The sequence below is a fragment of the Temnothorax americanus genome, unplaced genomic scaffold (genome assembly GCF_048541705.1).
Source record: "Temnothorax americanus isolate GAGA-0224 unplaced genomic scaffold, ASM4854170v1 Scaffold50, whole genome shotgun sequence".
NCBI lineage: Eukaryota > Metazoa > Arthropoda > Insecta > Hymenoptera > Formicidae > Temnothorax > Temnothorax americanus.
The window spans coordinates 1,083,388-1,100,069 of NW_027509658.1; the positions used below are offsets into that span (position 1 = coordinate 1,083,388).

Sequence of the window (16,682 nt, forward strand, 5' to 3'; positions counted from 1 at the left end):
TATATATATATATATATATATATATATATATATATATATTATATATATATATATTATATATATATATATATTATATATATATATATATATATATATATATATATATATATCTCACGAGATGAAAATACATATGGGATGTTTCGTGTAATATTTCCGACAAAAATCACCTATGAATCCCTTGAAAAGTTCTAAGCCAACTTTATCTTAATAAAAATTTAATCACCACTCTCACCTTCAAATATTACTCTTTAGTATCTTAAGAATTAAGGTATTTAATAATAATAATTAAAATTTTAATGTTTCTTATATATAAAATGTATTTTTAAATATTTTCTAATTTTAAAACTAAAAATTTCTGTTACAATTCCCGATTCATTGAATAAGGAAAAAAAAAACAAAAAAAATTATTCTTCAAAATTGGTGGTTTTTTAAAATTATAATTAAAAAACCGTCTATATTTTTTTGCATTCTAGGTTGGAAAAAAAGACTAAATCGTAAATTCAAAAGCAAAGTTTTTGTCGTCGAAACATCTCGTGGAAATATCTGTAACGTACACTTCGATACGCGGGAACAATCGAGACACTTATTTACACCGCCGGGGACCTATGGGAACCTCGTCTGGCCTGTCTACAGATAAATTTGTTTATATATAATATATGTATATATTTATATATGCATAGTATATATATCTTTTTCTCAATATGTTATGTATATGAATAATAAATAGTACTTTGTTTTCTGGCACATTGTCGGCACTCCCGTCGTGGGGAACGCATATAGATATAGATATAAATCGACTAATCTACCAACATTATTATCGAAACACGCGGATGTCCGAATGTGTGGATGATAATGTTGGCAGATTAGTCGATGTGTCTCGGAATTAGAGAGCTTTCGAGAAAGACATTATTGTTCTAGTTGTAGTTACTAAAAGAATTAAAAAAGGTTTTCTTCCTGTTTGTTTCACCACGTATCTATGATGATAAGTTCCACATTGTATCTATAATGATAAGTCGCGACCAATAACTTACAATCATTGATGGCGACTTATCATCATAGATACAACAGTACCGGTGGCACGCAGAACGGCGACAGCGTTATTGTGATCTAATTTGGTAAAGTCGATGCCGTCCACCTCCAGAATCTTGTCTCCCGGCCGAAGAGTACCCTGAGCTGGCCCATCGGGGTTCACTTTCGTCACGATTATTCCCTGCAACAAAAGCCTCGTGAATATTCAGATATCTCTTGATGCGCAAATAAAATTCAATGTAAATTAACATGACTACACGTACGGTCTCTGCACCCGCTACCCCGCCAGCTATGCTGAAACCGAGACCTGGATTCTTCTTCACTTGAACGGGCAGCTGCGAAGAAATGTACTAGAATTAGAAAAATCAATATATACCTACAGCTATCATTATAATGATGTAAATTGCTTTTTCAACTACAGAAAATTCATAAAGTTATAGAAATTACTTTATTTTTTGCATGGATACGTCTTGATAAAATTAATCTTTAATTTTCTTTAATCTTTCAACTTATATATAAAATAAATTGAACTTTTACTTTTTTATTTTTATTTCTTACATTTGTACCTTAGAGTTAAAAAGTCGTATCTTTAGTTTTTGTCAAAATGTAATTAATTTACTTTTTTTAATATACCAGGAACTTAAATTGTATATAATAATAAAGGGTCTTATGTGTGTTCATTATTACTAGTTCCTAAGATACAATGTTCAGAAAAAGACGGATTAGAAATTTTCATATAAATAATAAACTTTAAAACCTGTTTTCTCTAAATTTATAATAATGGAAAATATACAATTCTTTACTTCTAAAGTACAGATATATTTTTATAAAGTTTCCTTGCAGTATTTTATTCATAAATTGTGTGTTTATATAAAAAAAACATTTCACATAAAACATATATTCCATTTTCTAAATTCCTTCATAAATCAGAATACCTACCACATTCGCGTTTTTGTGAGGGCCGAACATCCACTTGAACTTCGGCTTCCTCTCCGAGTTTGGTGTCTCGTTCGACGTAGGACTCGTGTGTTCCTTGAAACTTTCGGCGTCAAAGTTCGTGTCGTCCTGAGATTTGCCGTTCGTACTGTGGTTCGATATGTCTTGACTCGAGCTGCTTTCGTCCTTAGCGACAGCGGTAGTGGGTGAAGTGACGTTCGACGCGTCGATGATGCTCCTGCTCGTTTGAACGGGAGTGACGGCATTCGCCTGAGCGACGTTCGTCGTCGCCTCGTTCGTCGGAGCGCTGGTATTATCACACGAACTGTTGCTCGAGGCGTTTCCGTTCGTCAGCTTCCTCGATCGATCGAGCGCTGATAACGGACTGCGATACTTCTTCCCCGTAACCGGCGACGTGGGTATGCCAGAATACGTGCTCAACCTTCTGCTCGCGTCGTATTCCTCCCTTGATGGACTCCTGCTCGAGCTCGCGTCGTTACCCGAGCTCTCCACGTGTTTCGCCTTGAGAACGGGAATTTTGCTCGGCTTAAGAGCGCGATCGTTCTGTTCGGGATCGGCGCCGGAATTCAAGGTCGGCGTGCAACTTTGGTCCGCGCTGGTCTGATCAAGAGAACTCGTTCGTTCGTTATCCATCGGCTTGTCGTACGAATTGGTGAGATTTGCCCGATCGCCTGACGATACGGACGCGCATTCCTCAGCATTCGCCGATTCCGCGTTGGTGTCAAAGTTTTTCTGTTTCGTTACATCCGTTAACGGTCCGGCTGAATTTAAGGGCGAGTTGAAAGGTAACGAAGGTGATACCAGATGCATATCCGTTTCAATCGCTAAAAAGAAACGAAGATTCACGTTAGATTTTAATTTTTTCCTGTTTAAACGTCAGCTATCTACAAATGATAAAAATACGTGATAAAGAAAATATGTGCACACAAAATAAATACTGCAAAACGTTTCTATCGTAATATTATTCACGTAAAATCATCCCGTAGAGGATATATATCAATTCCTTTTCTACCAACTATACTGTACTATACAGATGATCCACACGTAATCTTAACGTTATCGTCTTTTTCACCCATACGATTTTGCGGATAAAATTTCTTTACAGAGAATCGTACGATTTTTAACCTATTAGTTTTAGTGAACGATGATAACGTACGATTATTAAACTGCTGGAAAAAAGCGGCCTTTTTGGAGAACGCCGCCGCAATGTGATACGGCGGCGGAGCCGGCGGTACGTCGCACGATTTCGGCGCGACGGCTATTCGCGTTGGCTCGCCGTACTTGCCGTCTGTCGCGTCGACGGAGATCGTCGTCCTATAGGGTTCGATGAACTTCTCGGATTCCACGATCTTCGCCGTGTTCGCTTTCGAATACTCGTCCGGCTTCCACGTGGAGTTGACATAATCAGCCACCGTTGGCGCTTTCGCGATGTAATCGGATGTGGGATTGCGGATATACTTGGCCTCCCGGATGTCCGGGCTCTTCTCCTTCGCCAGCACGGTCTTGTTCGCTTCGTCGGATGATTCCTCGGACATCGAGTGCTCCGCCGCTCCAGGATCAGCCGATCTGTTGCTCTTGCTGCAGTTCTTCGCCGTGTGACGATCGACAGAGGTTGTAGACAAAGGTGTGCTCTGTAAAAAAAAATAATAATGTGCATTGGTAACAATAAGATCAAACCTGCGATTTTCTTATTTGTACCTTATTTATTAGAAGTTTACTTCATAATTATTTTTATTTTTCAACATAATTTCCCTTTACACGAATGCACTCAAACCACCTACGTTGCAAGGTTATTATTCCTGTATAAAACTCTGATTTGTCAAGTGATGCAAAATATCCGTCAACTGTCTCTTTCACTTCTTCATCTGATGAAAATGTCTTCCCAGCAAGGAAATTCTTCAACAATGGGAATAAATAGAAGTATGACGGAGCTAAGTCAGGTGAATAAGAAGGATATTCCAACAAACCGTACTCTAATTCTTGGATTTTATTCATTGAAACAGCACTTGTATAGGGAAGTGCATCGTCTTGATATAAAACCACTTTCTTGTTCGCCATACCTGGTCTTTTCTCAAGAACATTTTTGTCTAATCGATCTAAAAGGTCAGCATAGTACTCTTCAGTTATAGTTCTATTCTTTGGAAGGTAATCTATCAATAAAATTCCTTCAGCGTCCCAGAAAATCGTTATCATTACCCTTTCAATCAATGGAACTATCTTAGCCTTTTTTGATGACGGAAAATCGCTATGTGTCCACTGTCTCAATTGCTGTTTTGTTTTTGGCGAATAGTGGTAAACCCAGGTTCCGGTAGTTACAAATCGGAGTAAAAACTCGGACGTTCTCTTCTGAAAATGCTCCAAACATGTTAGGGAAATCGTAATCCGCGTATCTCTTTGATTATTCGTTAGCAAACATGGCACCCATCTTGCATAGAGCTTTTTCATAAACAATTCTTCAGCTAAAATATTTAGTGCACACTCGATTGAGATGCCCACAGCCCCAGCAATTTCGGACAGTTTTAGTCGGGGATCCATCAAAATAATATTTAGAACTTTTTCAATTGATTCTGGGGTTATCAATGTTGTCATATTTTTTGAACATTCACCGCGAGGTTTATTCTCTACGTTTTCGCGAGTTTGTTTAAATTTAGTAGTCCACCTCGAAACAGTTGAAAACGAAGGAGCAGTGTCCCCTAACGTATTTTGCATATCAGTATGAATATCTTTTGCTGATAAGCCTTTTTTCACAAGATACTTGATTACAGCACACACTTCGGAAATATCCATTTTTCAAAAATCACGCAGATATTCGTACACAAAAATCTATAGAAAATAAACTATTTGATGGAATAAATTAGAATTTTACACGTGTTCATAGAAGAGCTCGAACTTTCTATTTAACAGTTTAAGGTATGACTTGTGGCTGTGGCGACTATGTGGCGACCCTGAGAGTTTACCGCATGCTGCCGGTTTCATCATTTATTTACCAATTTCAATTTCATTAAGGTAGTCCTTTCGCAGCACCTAGTCAAGTAATAGTCCGTGAAGTAATTGAAAACAAACATATTGCACCATCCCAATAATTATAATAATATAAAATATGATTTTACATACACGATTTAATCGTATATTATTTACTAATTAAAAAAATATCACAATAGTAGTGCGGTTGGACTCGATTTAGGTTAGATCAGATATGACGGTACGAGTAAAACAATATGCGATTAGATCCACTACTTATTTAACCTCATATATCAGAGCAAAACATTCGACAAGCCCTTAGTTTCAAGGTACGTACGAAATCCGGAAACTTCAAGGAATAGTTTTTGACATTAATAATATATTCACCTGGTCGCTAAGTACCTGTATTATCCTTGAAAACTTCGGCCGTGGCGATTTGCATCATTCTATCTTTCTCGTTTATTAGATGTAAACAAGGATAGAATGACAATAGCACGCTCCGCGAACGCACATTTAGAATGACTTATTTCTTGTAAAGTGTCGATAACCTCACCTGATTTTTCGTACACATGCCCCTTATTTTAACATATATAAAATTTAGGTACCTATCTCTAATACTTATTCTCACGAAAGGACTACCTTAAACATTAATATTTGATAAAAATGGCGAAGTCTTGTTATTTTACCAAGTGTTCCTACAACGTATAAGTGCCATCTGTTTATAACTTTATTGCGATTTTCAAGTGACTCTTGTAAAAGATTTAACGTAAAATTTAATACTGTGTGTATAGATATATATTATGTGTATATACAAATAATGGAACAAATGTATATACATAACGACATAAAGTTCAAAACTTCAATATTTACCTAAGAAAATATATAATCACCATATCGTATGATAAATATTGTATATCATAAATTCGTTTATGGCTAAACAATTTTATTGTTTGGCAAAAAGAGTATCGCGCAAACGAGCGACGAATACTTACTCTTTGATCGTGAATGGACTGATGATGCAGATTACGAGCGTGTCTAGCGAGATTGCGTAGCTCTTTGGGATAGGGGGTCGGTGCTCGATGAAGTTGCCTGGGGATTTCGGAATCTACCTCAGCAGCGAAACATATCCTCTTACCGTTTCCGATGATCGAACTCGAAATCGGTCCTGCGGTCTGCGCCATTTCTACAATTGGAATTATAAATATCACTACGCGAAGATACGGTGAACGTAAAAAGGGTTATATTAATAAAATGCTGGCGCGAACGTGTGCGATGTTTTTCAACGAAGGCACTATTCGATACCATTTTCTTCATATCTTACCATTTCATTCCTCGTCTTCCTGTCCCTCTTCTACTAGCAGCGTGAATAAATATCGCATTTCATGGTTAGTTAATAAGCCAGATAAAGCGTGTTTTTGTAATAGTGTAACTGAGGTAAGCAAGAAGCTGATTCTTTATTAGTTCAGATATATGTATATAGATATAAATAAAGCTATGTTACAGAAAGAGATGCAATTATCTTTCTATTATTAGAAAATTATTAGAAAATTTTCAAGCAATTTCTGATGCACGAGATTAGTGAAGAGACATTAGAGCTATGAATAAATTCAACGAAACTTTATGCCAAAAACGGTGGAAATAATGAATACTCACGCTCCAAGTCTTGCCGCGGTTTCTGTGGCAGCATAAAGCAGCTCAACACCATCATGTCCTCTTCACAATTAAACTCCTGCTGTAATGGCACTAACGGCTGGCTCTGATTGTCACTCAACCACAACGCCTTCAAGTTACTGAGATTCAACATGGAGACTGGAAGAAACTTGATGCAGTTGTTGACGAGATTGAGCACCCGCAGCGAGGACAGGTGGCCCAGCTCGGGCGGCACGCGCGTCAGATTGTTCGATCGCAATGAGAGCAGGGACAACGACGTGCAGCTGCCAATCTCGGCGGGTAGCGCGCGCAGATAATTATTGTCCGCATTGAGACAGTGCAGCTTGCGTAGCAAGCCGATCGAAGATGGCAAATACTCGATAAAATTCTTAGTGATTATAAGCTCCTCTAAGTTCGACATCTGGCCGATGTCATTCGGCAGTGCGTTCAGTTGATTGTCGTCAATCTTGAGGGTGACGATCGTGCGCAGGTAGCACAGCGAATCGGGCAGCTCGTACATCTCGTTCGAGGAGAGATTCATGATCCCGATGTCGCGCCAGCCGCGTATCTCTATCGGCAGCGCGTGTATCGCATTCATCGTGCAGTCGAAGTGGTTCAAGCGGTAGAGCTGCTCGACATTCGCGGGAACACGCCTGATGTCGTTGCCGTCAATCCACAACTCCGTGAGATTGATGAGATCTCCTACAACTTCAGGCTGAAAACAATAATACATATGTAACTCCCGTATAACATTCTACTAACATATACTAAAATTGAAATTAAAAGTCAGTGTAAAAATTGAATGGATTACTGGATACAATTGTCATTAATTTTCTTCCTATTTTTCTACCACTAAACGACAGAGAAGAGATATATTTGAATATATTCATTGTTTCTAAAGATATGTATAAATAACTATATTTTAAACAATATTTTATATAAAAATGTCTTATTTCTTACATACAAATATAGGCTGCGTTTATCTTGACGCTTTCAGCGCTGAAAGCGTCAAGACGAACCCAGCCATAATATATAACCAAACCAAGCATCAGGAAAGAAAATTGATGTCAGAATCATATACTTGAATTCACTCAAAACTGACTTTATTTCAATAGAATGTTAATATCAAACTTATAAAAATGTACAGTATGGAAAGTCATAAAGTGTTGCCACAAATGTCTTTTCCAGGATGACCAGCGATGTTGTAAAGTTATACGTTACGCGCATGTGAAAAATGAGTAGGTTTAAAAGCAACAACGATTTCACAGGAGAAGTCGCGCTCTTACCAGCTCCGTGAAGTCATTGTTGCCGATATCGAGCCTCTGCAAATTCACTAAACGGCTCATGCTCTTAGGCAACGTCATCATGTTGTTCTCCCGCAGCTCGAGCGTCCTCAAGGCTGACAGTCGTCCAAAGTTAGCCGGCAGGTATTCAATGTACGCGTCGTTTATGTACAGCTCGCGCAAACCGACGATATGCGTTATAGCATCCGGAAAACGCTCGAAGGGATTGACACTGATATCTATCGAGCGGAGACTCTTGCACTCCTTTATGCTGTCTGGTAAATCCTTTATACCTGCGATAAAAGGATATGCAGTTAAATATAAATATTGTTAGATCCGAAAAAACTGTGTATTCCAAGATGGCAGCTTTTGGAATGCATCTTACATGTGACAATAAAGTTCAAGATGTATTTAATTACTTACTGTTCTTGCTGAGGTCTAAGTATTCCAGGTTGATCAACGACGCTATGGCAGGTGGTAACGTAGTAACTTCATTATCACTAAGCGACAGTACTCGCAATTCGTGGCACTGAAATAGCGGCCTGGGAAGATCTCTTATCTGCGAAAGAACGAAAAGAAACGTTAGGTGTCGTCATAATTGCACAATATAATTACCGAGGAGACTCGCTCTGAGATGATGACCGAGGCACTCACTCTATTGGCGTCGAGATACAACTTTTCCAACGTTCTTTCGTAAATGAACACATCGGGTGGTACATCGTAGAGGTTACAGTGATTCAGCTGTAGCTCGCAGATGTCTTCTTCCTGGGTTCTCAGACACGCGGCGCACTGCCACCAAGAGCTACCCATTTCACGTGTGTACGACTAGGAACAGCACCATCATATTACGTTAATTACAATTCGAATAATATACATTTTCAATTTTTAATATATTGACTGCATTCTCCGATATTCACTGTCAGTAAGTACTGCAAATCTATATTTTACGTCACGTATACTATAAATTTTCAGTACTGAAAGTTGCTGACAGTGAATATCGGAATGCAGCCATTATATACCTGAATCATATATAAGATTCTCGACACGACAGAATTCGAGAATTCTGTAATATTACTTTTGAAAAAAATGTAACATCCACATAAATCTCTTTTTATCTCAAAAATCAACTTATATCAAATAAATATTCTTTGTTTATTTTTCTGCAAGCATTAAATAAATCTCCAAGTTCTTCAGAGTTCATACTTTTCATTCTCACAATCTCCATCATTATTTGTAATAAATTACAATTAATAATTAATTACGAATCATATCTTATTTACACACATTTAATTCGAACTCAAGCAAAACAAATTGTTCCACACTTGCGCGAATTCTATCGCCTCACTTTCCCGAACGAAACACGCTCTTATCCAGCCGTGGGAGCACCAGGAAATGCACCGTTACCTCAGCAGTGGTCTCAGGAACGATCCGGCCGCGATCCACCGTGGGACAGATCCCACCATTCACGAAAACGCCGCCAACGACGACGGCGATGAGCCGCGGGGGCGCCAAGCCGCCGCCGCGATCCCCGGTCGCCGTTCGCCGTATCACCGCGTCGCGCCGCCACGGCGCCGCGGGCTGCGGCCGTTGATCATCGTGTCGCCCGCGGGAATCGGCATCGCCGGCCGCCGGCGCAAACGGTGACCTGGCCCGACCTGGTGGGCCCGCTGCGCGCTCGATTGCTCCGAACGAGAAACGCCGGCGCGAGGAACGTCAAGAGATGATCCGTCGGCGTTTCGCCGCCGCCGCCGTCGTCGTCGTCGATCTCGACCTCGACCTCGTCTTCGTCACCGCCGCCGTCGTCCTCGTCAACGTCGCCGATCTTCTCAAGCGCATATCTCACTCCCTCCTCATTGTACGACGTACGGCGCCGGACACGCCGATCGCGGACGTCTCCCGATACGTCACACCACTGCCAAGGCCCTTATTACTTCCACCATGGAACAAACAACGTAAAGATTCGAACTTATGAAACTTATCCAGCACGTAGCCACAGTATAACCATACCCAGTAGCGACACTCAGCCGTCCGACCCGGAATAAAATTTTAGTGCGCATGTGCGAGTCCGTACATCTCACAACATGGTTGCGCCCAGTTGCGTCTCGAACATCGTAGGTAACCTCAACCTCCACAGTTTTATGACATATTTTTTATTTGAATAAATTGTGTCTTTTTATTAGTGATAAGAAAATTCCGGGTGTGACGTGCTACATTAAAATGAAGTTAATGAAGAGAGGTGGATATAGTTGTGCCATGAAGAATTGTTCAAATATTTCTGGGCGTGAATCTGGTCCCAGTTTTTTTCGTTTTCCAAAAGACCCAGATAGGTAAAAATAATTTCCATTAGCGGATTTGTTAATTGAATTATATATCAAGTGTTTTTTTCATTAATATTTTATACAAAACATCTTTCAGAGCAAAATTGTGGTTGGAAAAATGTGGTCGCGAAATTAACACGTCACCAGAAAATTTATATAAAAATTACAAAGTTTGTGGTGATCATTTTAAATCGTCGATGTTTTTAAACGATTTGAAAAACAGACTTCAACCACATGCAATCCCCGAACAAATGGAAAATGATAAATCTTTTGAATTATCAAGTGAAAACAACGCAACATTTAATTTGAGTGATGATTCTGAGGAAAATACAGTAATATCAGGTAAGCAGTTTTGAACTCTGTGTGTGTGTGTGTGTGTGTGTGTGTATGGTTGGAAATATCAAAAATTTTGTGAACATAATTACTATATTTCAGTTGAGTGTGATATCATTAAATCTAACTATGATAAGCAACAATTGGAATTATTTGAAACTGGCTTTTCAGACAAAGTTGAATGTCAGTCAATATTAGGTAATAATTTTAGTTCAATATAGAATTAACTAATGCTAGTAACATGAAATTTTTGTGAATTAGAAAATAAAATTGATGTATGGTTATTATAATTTATATATTCGTTCTTTCTTTGTAATGAATGGAATATAATCATTAATTTTTTAAGTTTCATAAGTGATGTAGTATTTTTAAATATTATAGTTAACGACCATCATGGGCAATATGAACATGAGCAAGTGGAATCAGTGTCACATCAGTATGCTCAAACAGAGCTACAATATTTGGATCAATATGCTCAAACAGAACCACAACAGTTGCATCAATATAGTCAAACAGAGCCAAAATTTTCTAATCATTCCCCGCGCAAAAGAATTTTGAGAGGCAGAATTGAAGCGTTACATCGAGAAATTCGAAAATTAAAACAACAATTAGAACGACAGAAAAATAAGATACAAACTTCAAAAATAAGACAAAAAATGTCCTTGAATGAATATTGTGAAGCTACAGACGAATTTCTACCACCAGAGATTGCAAATTTTGTAAAAACTCAAGTACGTCTTAGTAGATATAAGTCAGCCAAAGGACGAAAATATTCGCTTCCATTTAAAAAGTTTTGTTTAGATATATTGTTTTCTGGGGGAGGCAGAATTTATAATTCTTTTGCACAAAAATTTATCCTTCCCAGTGTAAGAACCTTACAACGCATGATTGAACATTTGAAAATTACTCCAGGTTTGCATGATTTTGTTTTCGATGTTTTGAAAAAAAAGTTACAGGCTTCTTCGTCACCTCTCGAGAAGTATTGCATTTTATGCATTGATGAAGCATCAATTAAAGCAAATCTGTATTATAATATAAGTCAGGATGAAGTCATTGGATTTGAAGACTTGGGTGATGGTAAATCATATCTTCCAGCATGTAATGTTGCAGTTTTAATGATCAGAGGGATTTGCAACAATTGGAAACAACCTTTGGCTTACTTCTTTCTTCATTCTTCATTTTCTGCTAGGAAATTAACAACCATTATTCCTCAAGCAATTACAAAACTGCAAAATGCGGGGTTTATAGTAGTAGCGTTTGTTTCAGACATGGGAGGGAATTTTAAATTAACCGCTAAATACTTAGGTGTGACAGAGAACAATCCATTTTTTTTTGTTAATAACGAGCGAATCTCACATCTTTTTGATTCACCTCATATAATTAAAGCTGTCAGGAATAATTTCCATGACAATATTATTGAGTATGACTCTAAACCTATATCTTGGAAGTGCGTTGATGATTTATTTCAACAAGATCAAACTAGGCAATTTCGACTTGCACCTAAACTCACTGATAAGCATATGAAATTTTCAAATTTCGATAAAATGAAAGTATATTTGGCTACACAAATTTTGAGTTTTACAGTGAGTAGTAGCTTGAGGAAAATGGTAATTTCTGGAGCTTTTAAACCTGCGGTTGCTCCAATTGCACTTAGAACAGCAGATTTTATCCAAAATATGAACGATTACTTTGATCTATTCAATTCATCTTCGGTTCAACATCCATCACAATTTAAACAAGCTTTTCGGGGAGCGCAATATCAATTAGAATTTCTTTCAAAAATTGAAGATTATTTATCCAAAATAACGATATTTAATAAAACTGGTGTTAATATTTCTAATAAAGTTCAAGTTTTCAAATGCATGAAACACAATATAAATTCTCTTCTTCAAATGTGGGAACATTTGCAAAATGTGTTTCCAGAAATGCAATTTCTATTATTACGCCGTTTTACTCAGGACTGTTTGGAACACTTTTTTTCGGCTATTCGAGGATTGAACGGCAATGTTATTAATCCTACCCCAGTTCAGTTTTTTTATTCATTCAGAAAAATTTTTTCTATGAAATATTGTACTGCTGAAACTGGAAATTGTGAAAGAGACAGTGCTGATATATTTGTAGCTATTACAAACTTTAGAGAGAAGAATTATATGGATGTTGAACCTAAGACAGATGACATTACACCAATACTTTTGGATGATCATGATTATCGTCAGATGGACGTAAACGAACAAGATGCGTTCCGATATATTTGTGGATACGTAATACGTAAATGTCTTCAAAAACATTCGTGTGAGATTTGTTCTCAATATGCACACTCGTACATCGACTTAAATGAAACTTCATATTACTGTTTCTTTAGGGCTTACAATTCTACTGAAGATAATCCTTTCGGAAATTTATCTATGCCGCACGATGATTTCGTAATATATCTTAAAACGTTGGAAAATTTATTTTTTTCTAAAATTGAGGAATTGATTGTACAAAAGCATATAATTCGTATCCTCATTACCATTTTTAAAGAAGTTGAATTTATTCATCCGTGTCAACATTTTCCGCATAATTATTTATTGAAATTATATGCTCGAGTTCGACTATTTTATACATTAAAATTTATTAATAAACGTTTCAAATCGCAATCCGGACACAGAAAAACTATAATTTTACGTCACGATTAGAATTTAATGTCTGTATTTTCCTTATAAATGCAAATTATTTAATATCTACTTTTATAAAAGTAAATGTGTTTTTCGTTAATTAAATTTATTATTGAAGTTCGTTTATAATTTTATTGTTATAAAACTAAATGTGTTTGGCAACTTTGTGAATGTCAAAATGCATGTGTTACTTTCTGAAATAAATTTTTAATATTTCTGCTACTCCTTTTAACATTTCTGCTACTTTTTTTAACATTTTTACTATTTTTTATGTAAGTATTATACAGTAACAGCACATAATGATAGTGAATATTACATGTTTTCACTTATTCCAATTATTGTTTCAGTTGACATTGACATTTGGAGCACATTCTTTCTACTGAAGGATGTCCATGAGGAACAATTAATTAAAAAAAAATGGATATCTTAATATTTATATATTACTAAAATTTTCAGTAAAAATTATGAAATTTTAACGCAAGTATTCGGAATAAACATAAGTATTTTTTTAAATATTTTTATGCATTTTTTACTCAATGACAGAACAAATAAAAATATTAGCTTTTGCGCCCAATGATCTATATTCGCTTTTGAGCTCAATAATTATATATATTTTGTATACATTTTACAATTCTATTTACACAATAAGTTACGAAAAATTTTGAAATAAAATGATACAAAATACACAGAAGTATTATTTTCATTTCTTCTACTTCAAGAAATTCTTTGGATTATAATTAAAATTGCGCAAAAAATCTTTTTTGATTATATATACTCATATACATTTTTTAATTATATATGTACATTTCAATTGTAGCGCCGGTACATCTGACAATATGGCGACGTACCACGTGACTTGAGGACAACTACATCAAAGGTGCCGACACTCAGTGTCGCTACTGGGTATGGTTATACCAGAGAGAAACCTGAGAGAGGCCATCCCGGCATTTTTCGTCAATTTTTCTGTGTCACATTTTCCGACGCGCACCCTGATAAAGTGCGTATCAACTACGTCGTTTCGCTCGGTAACCGCACATGGTTTGCGTCCGTGCTAATGGTTCGTGTCCGAACTAGCCAGTTAGTGGGGATATGCTGCGGCCTCGCTCGGCCACGCTCGGCCGCGCTCGGCCGCGCTCGGCCGGCCCGGCGCCTCGGCAAGCTTCGAGCGAGGAGAGAAGGACAGACATACGATTTACGATTTACTGTCTCCGTCTATGACTGCTAGCTGCCTTGGCACGCGCCGGCTATGCGACGTTGCCACGATGCCACGCATTTCGGATATCGCGTACGGTGTCTCGCCGAGTGCCGAATCTCGAGTTGTTAAATATATATATATATATAATTTATTAACATAAAAATTAAAATTTGTTAACGTAATACTATTTTTGTTAAGTAAGGAAGGAAAGGATTTTTAGAAGTCAGAGGAACAGCTACGCATAAATAAAATATATCACCTATATGTATATTAATATTGTTATTTTATTTCAAAGTAAATTAAAAGAAGTACGATATAAAAGTATGATATAAAAGTTATATATTATTTCTCATAGTAATGAATTTGGATTCCGGTGATTTATTTATCTTCTCCAGCTTCGCCTCTGCCTCTTCCTCTACCTCCACCTCGTCCTCTGCCACTGCCTCTGCCTCTGCCTCTGCCTCTGCCTCTGCCTCTGCCTCTCCCTCGCATCGCGTTGTATACCGCCCGCACCAACGAGCTTAACGTTTCAGGCTGTAACAAAAAATAAATATTTTAAGTAAAATGACATTTTCGTGTATATATATATACGTAAATAAATTTCATTATTAACACTTTGTCGAACGCTGTCACGTATGCGTCACATGTGATATGTGCGACTGTCATTGCAAAGTGTTAATAATCATTATCAATAATGATAAGAAATTATCCCATTATTTCAACACTTACGTTTAATACGATCGGCTGAGTCGCCGTCGGAGCCGTTGCTGTGGTCGACATCGTCGCCGTGGCCATGGGCGCCGTTACGACCGCCGGGGTCGTCGTTGACGTCGTGGCTCTAGAGGCCGTCGCGGCCGCCGTCGGCATCGTGATCGTGAGGGCCGTCACGGGCCTCGGGGTCGTCGTTGCTGTCGTCGGCATCGTGGCCGTAGGAGCCGTCGCGGCCGTCGTCGGCATCGTGGCCGTGGGGGCCGTCACGATCACGATGCCGACGGCGGCCGCGACGGCCTCTAGAGCCACGACGTCAACGACGACCCCGGCGGTCGTAACGGCGCCCATGGCCACGGCGACGATGTCGACCACAGCAACGGCTCCGACGGCGACTCAGCCGATCGTATTAAACGTAAGTGTTGAAATAATGGGATAATTTCTTATCATTATTGATAATGATTATTAACACTTTGCAATGACAGTCGCACATATCACATGTGACGCATACGTGACAGCGTTCGACAAAGTGTTAATAATGAAATTTATTTACGTATATATATATATACACGAAAATGTCATTTTACTTAAAATATTTATTTTTTGTTACAGCCTGAAACGTTAAGCTCGTTGGTGCGGGCGGTATACAACGCGATGCGAGGGAGAGGCAGAGGCAGAGGCAGAGGCAGAGGCAGAGGCAGAGGCAGAGGCAGAGGCAGAGGCAGAGGCAGAGGCAGAGGCAGAGGCAGAGGCAGAGGCAGAGGCAAAGGCAAAGGCAGTGGCAGAGGACGAGGTGGAGGTAGAGGAAGAGGCAGAGGCGAAGCTGGAGAAGATAAATAAATCACCGGAATCCAAATTCATTACTATGAGAAATAATATATAACTTTTATATCATACTTTTATATCGTACTTCTTTTAATTTACTTTGAAATAAAATAACAATATTAATATACATATAGGTGATATATTTTATTTATGCGTAGCTGTTCCTCTGACTTCTAAAAATCCTTTCCTTCCTTACTTAACAAAAATAGTATTACGTTAACAAATTTTAATTTTTATGTTAATAAATTATATATATATATATATTTAACAACTCGAGATTCGGCACTCGGCGAGACACCGTACGCGATATCCGAAATGCGTGGCATCGTGGCAACGTCGCATAGCCGGCGCGTGCCAAGGCAGCTAGCAGTCATAGACGGAGACAGTAAATCGTAAATCGTATGTCTGTCCTTCTCTCCTCGCTCGAAGCTTGCCGAGGCGCCGGGCCGGCCGAGCGCGGCCGAGCGCGGCCGAGCGTGGCCGAGCGAGGCCGCAGCATATCCCCACTAACTGGCTAGTTCGGACACGAACCATTAGCACGGACGCAAACCATGTGCGGTTACCGAGCGAAACGACGTAGTTGATACGCACTTTATCAGGGTGCGCGTCGGAAAATGTGACACAGAAAAATTGACGAAAAATGCCGGGATGGCCTCTCTCAGGTTTCTCTCTGGTATGGTTATACTGTGACCATACTGCGAACAGCGCCGGACCACATTTTGACTCACCCCCACCACTCACCACTGGAGTTCGGTCTCCTGGTCTC

The 16,682-nt window shown here is 38.5% G+C and overlaps 2 protein-coding genes across 4 annotated transcripts; one reads left to right on the forward strand and one right to left on the reverse strand.

Moving 5' to 3' along the window:
• Positions 1-76: 76 nt before the first annotated feature.
• Lap1 (leucine rich repeat containing protein 7 lap1) lies at positions 77-9,794 on the reverse strand. 3 transcript variants are annotated; one of them, XM_077418847.1, is made up of 10 exons: positions 9,285-9,794; positions 8,535-8,705; positions 8,304-8,439; positions 7,884-8,173; positions 6,601-7,312; positions 5,940-6,130; positions 3,143-3,617; positions 1,969-2,810; positions 1,293-1,379; positions 77-1,210 (listed from the first exon to the last, which is right to left on the reverse strand). In XM_077418847.1, the coding sequence occupies exons 2-10, from the start codon at positions 8,688-8,690 to the stop codon at positions 1,034-1,036; spliced, it is 3,066 nt and encodes a 1,021-aa protein (XP_077274973.1). In that variant the 5' UTR covers positions 8,691-8,705; positions 9,285-9,794; the 3' UTR covers positions 77-1,033. The 3 variants fall into 3 exon arrangements, with proteins under 3 accessions (XP_077274973.1, XP_077274974.1, XP_077274975.1); XM_077418848.1 differs by having other exon boundaries at positions 9,165-9,739; XM_077418849.1 differs by having other exon boundaries at positions 78-1,210; positions 1,293-1,364; positions 9,285-9,793.
• A 5,300-nt stretch (positions 9,795-15,094) lies between these two features.
• Positions 15,095-16,045, forward strand: LOC143904305 (uncharacterized). Its single transcript, XM_077418871.1, has 2 exons — positions 15,095-15,506; positions 15,704-16,045. Exons 1-2 carry the CDS (start codon positions 15,177-15,179, stop codon positions 15,929-15,931), a joined length of 558 nt encoding a protein of 185 aa, XP_077274997.1. The 5' UTR covers positions 15,095-15,176; the 3' UTR covers positions 15,932-16,045.
• Positions 16,046-16,682: the final 637 nt, after the last annotated feature.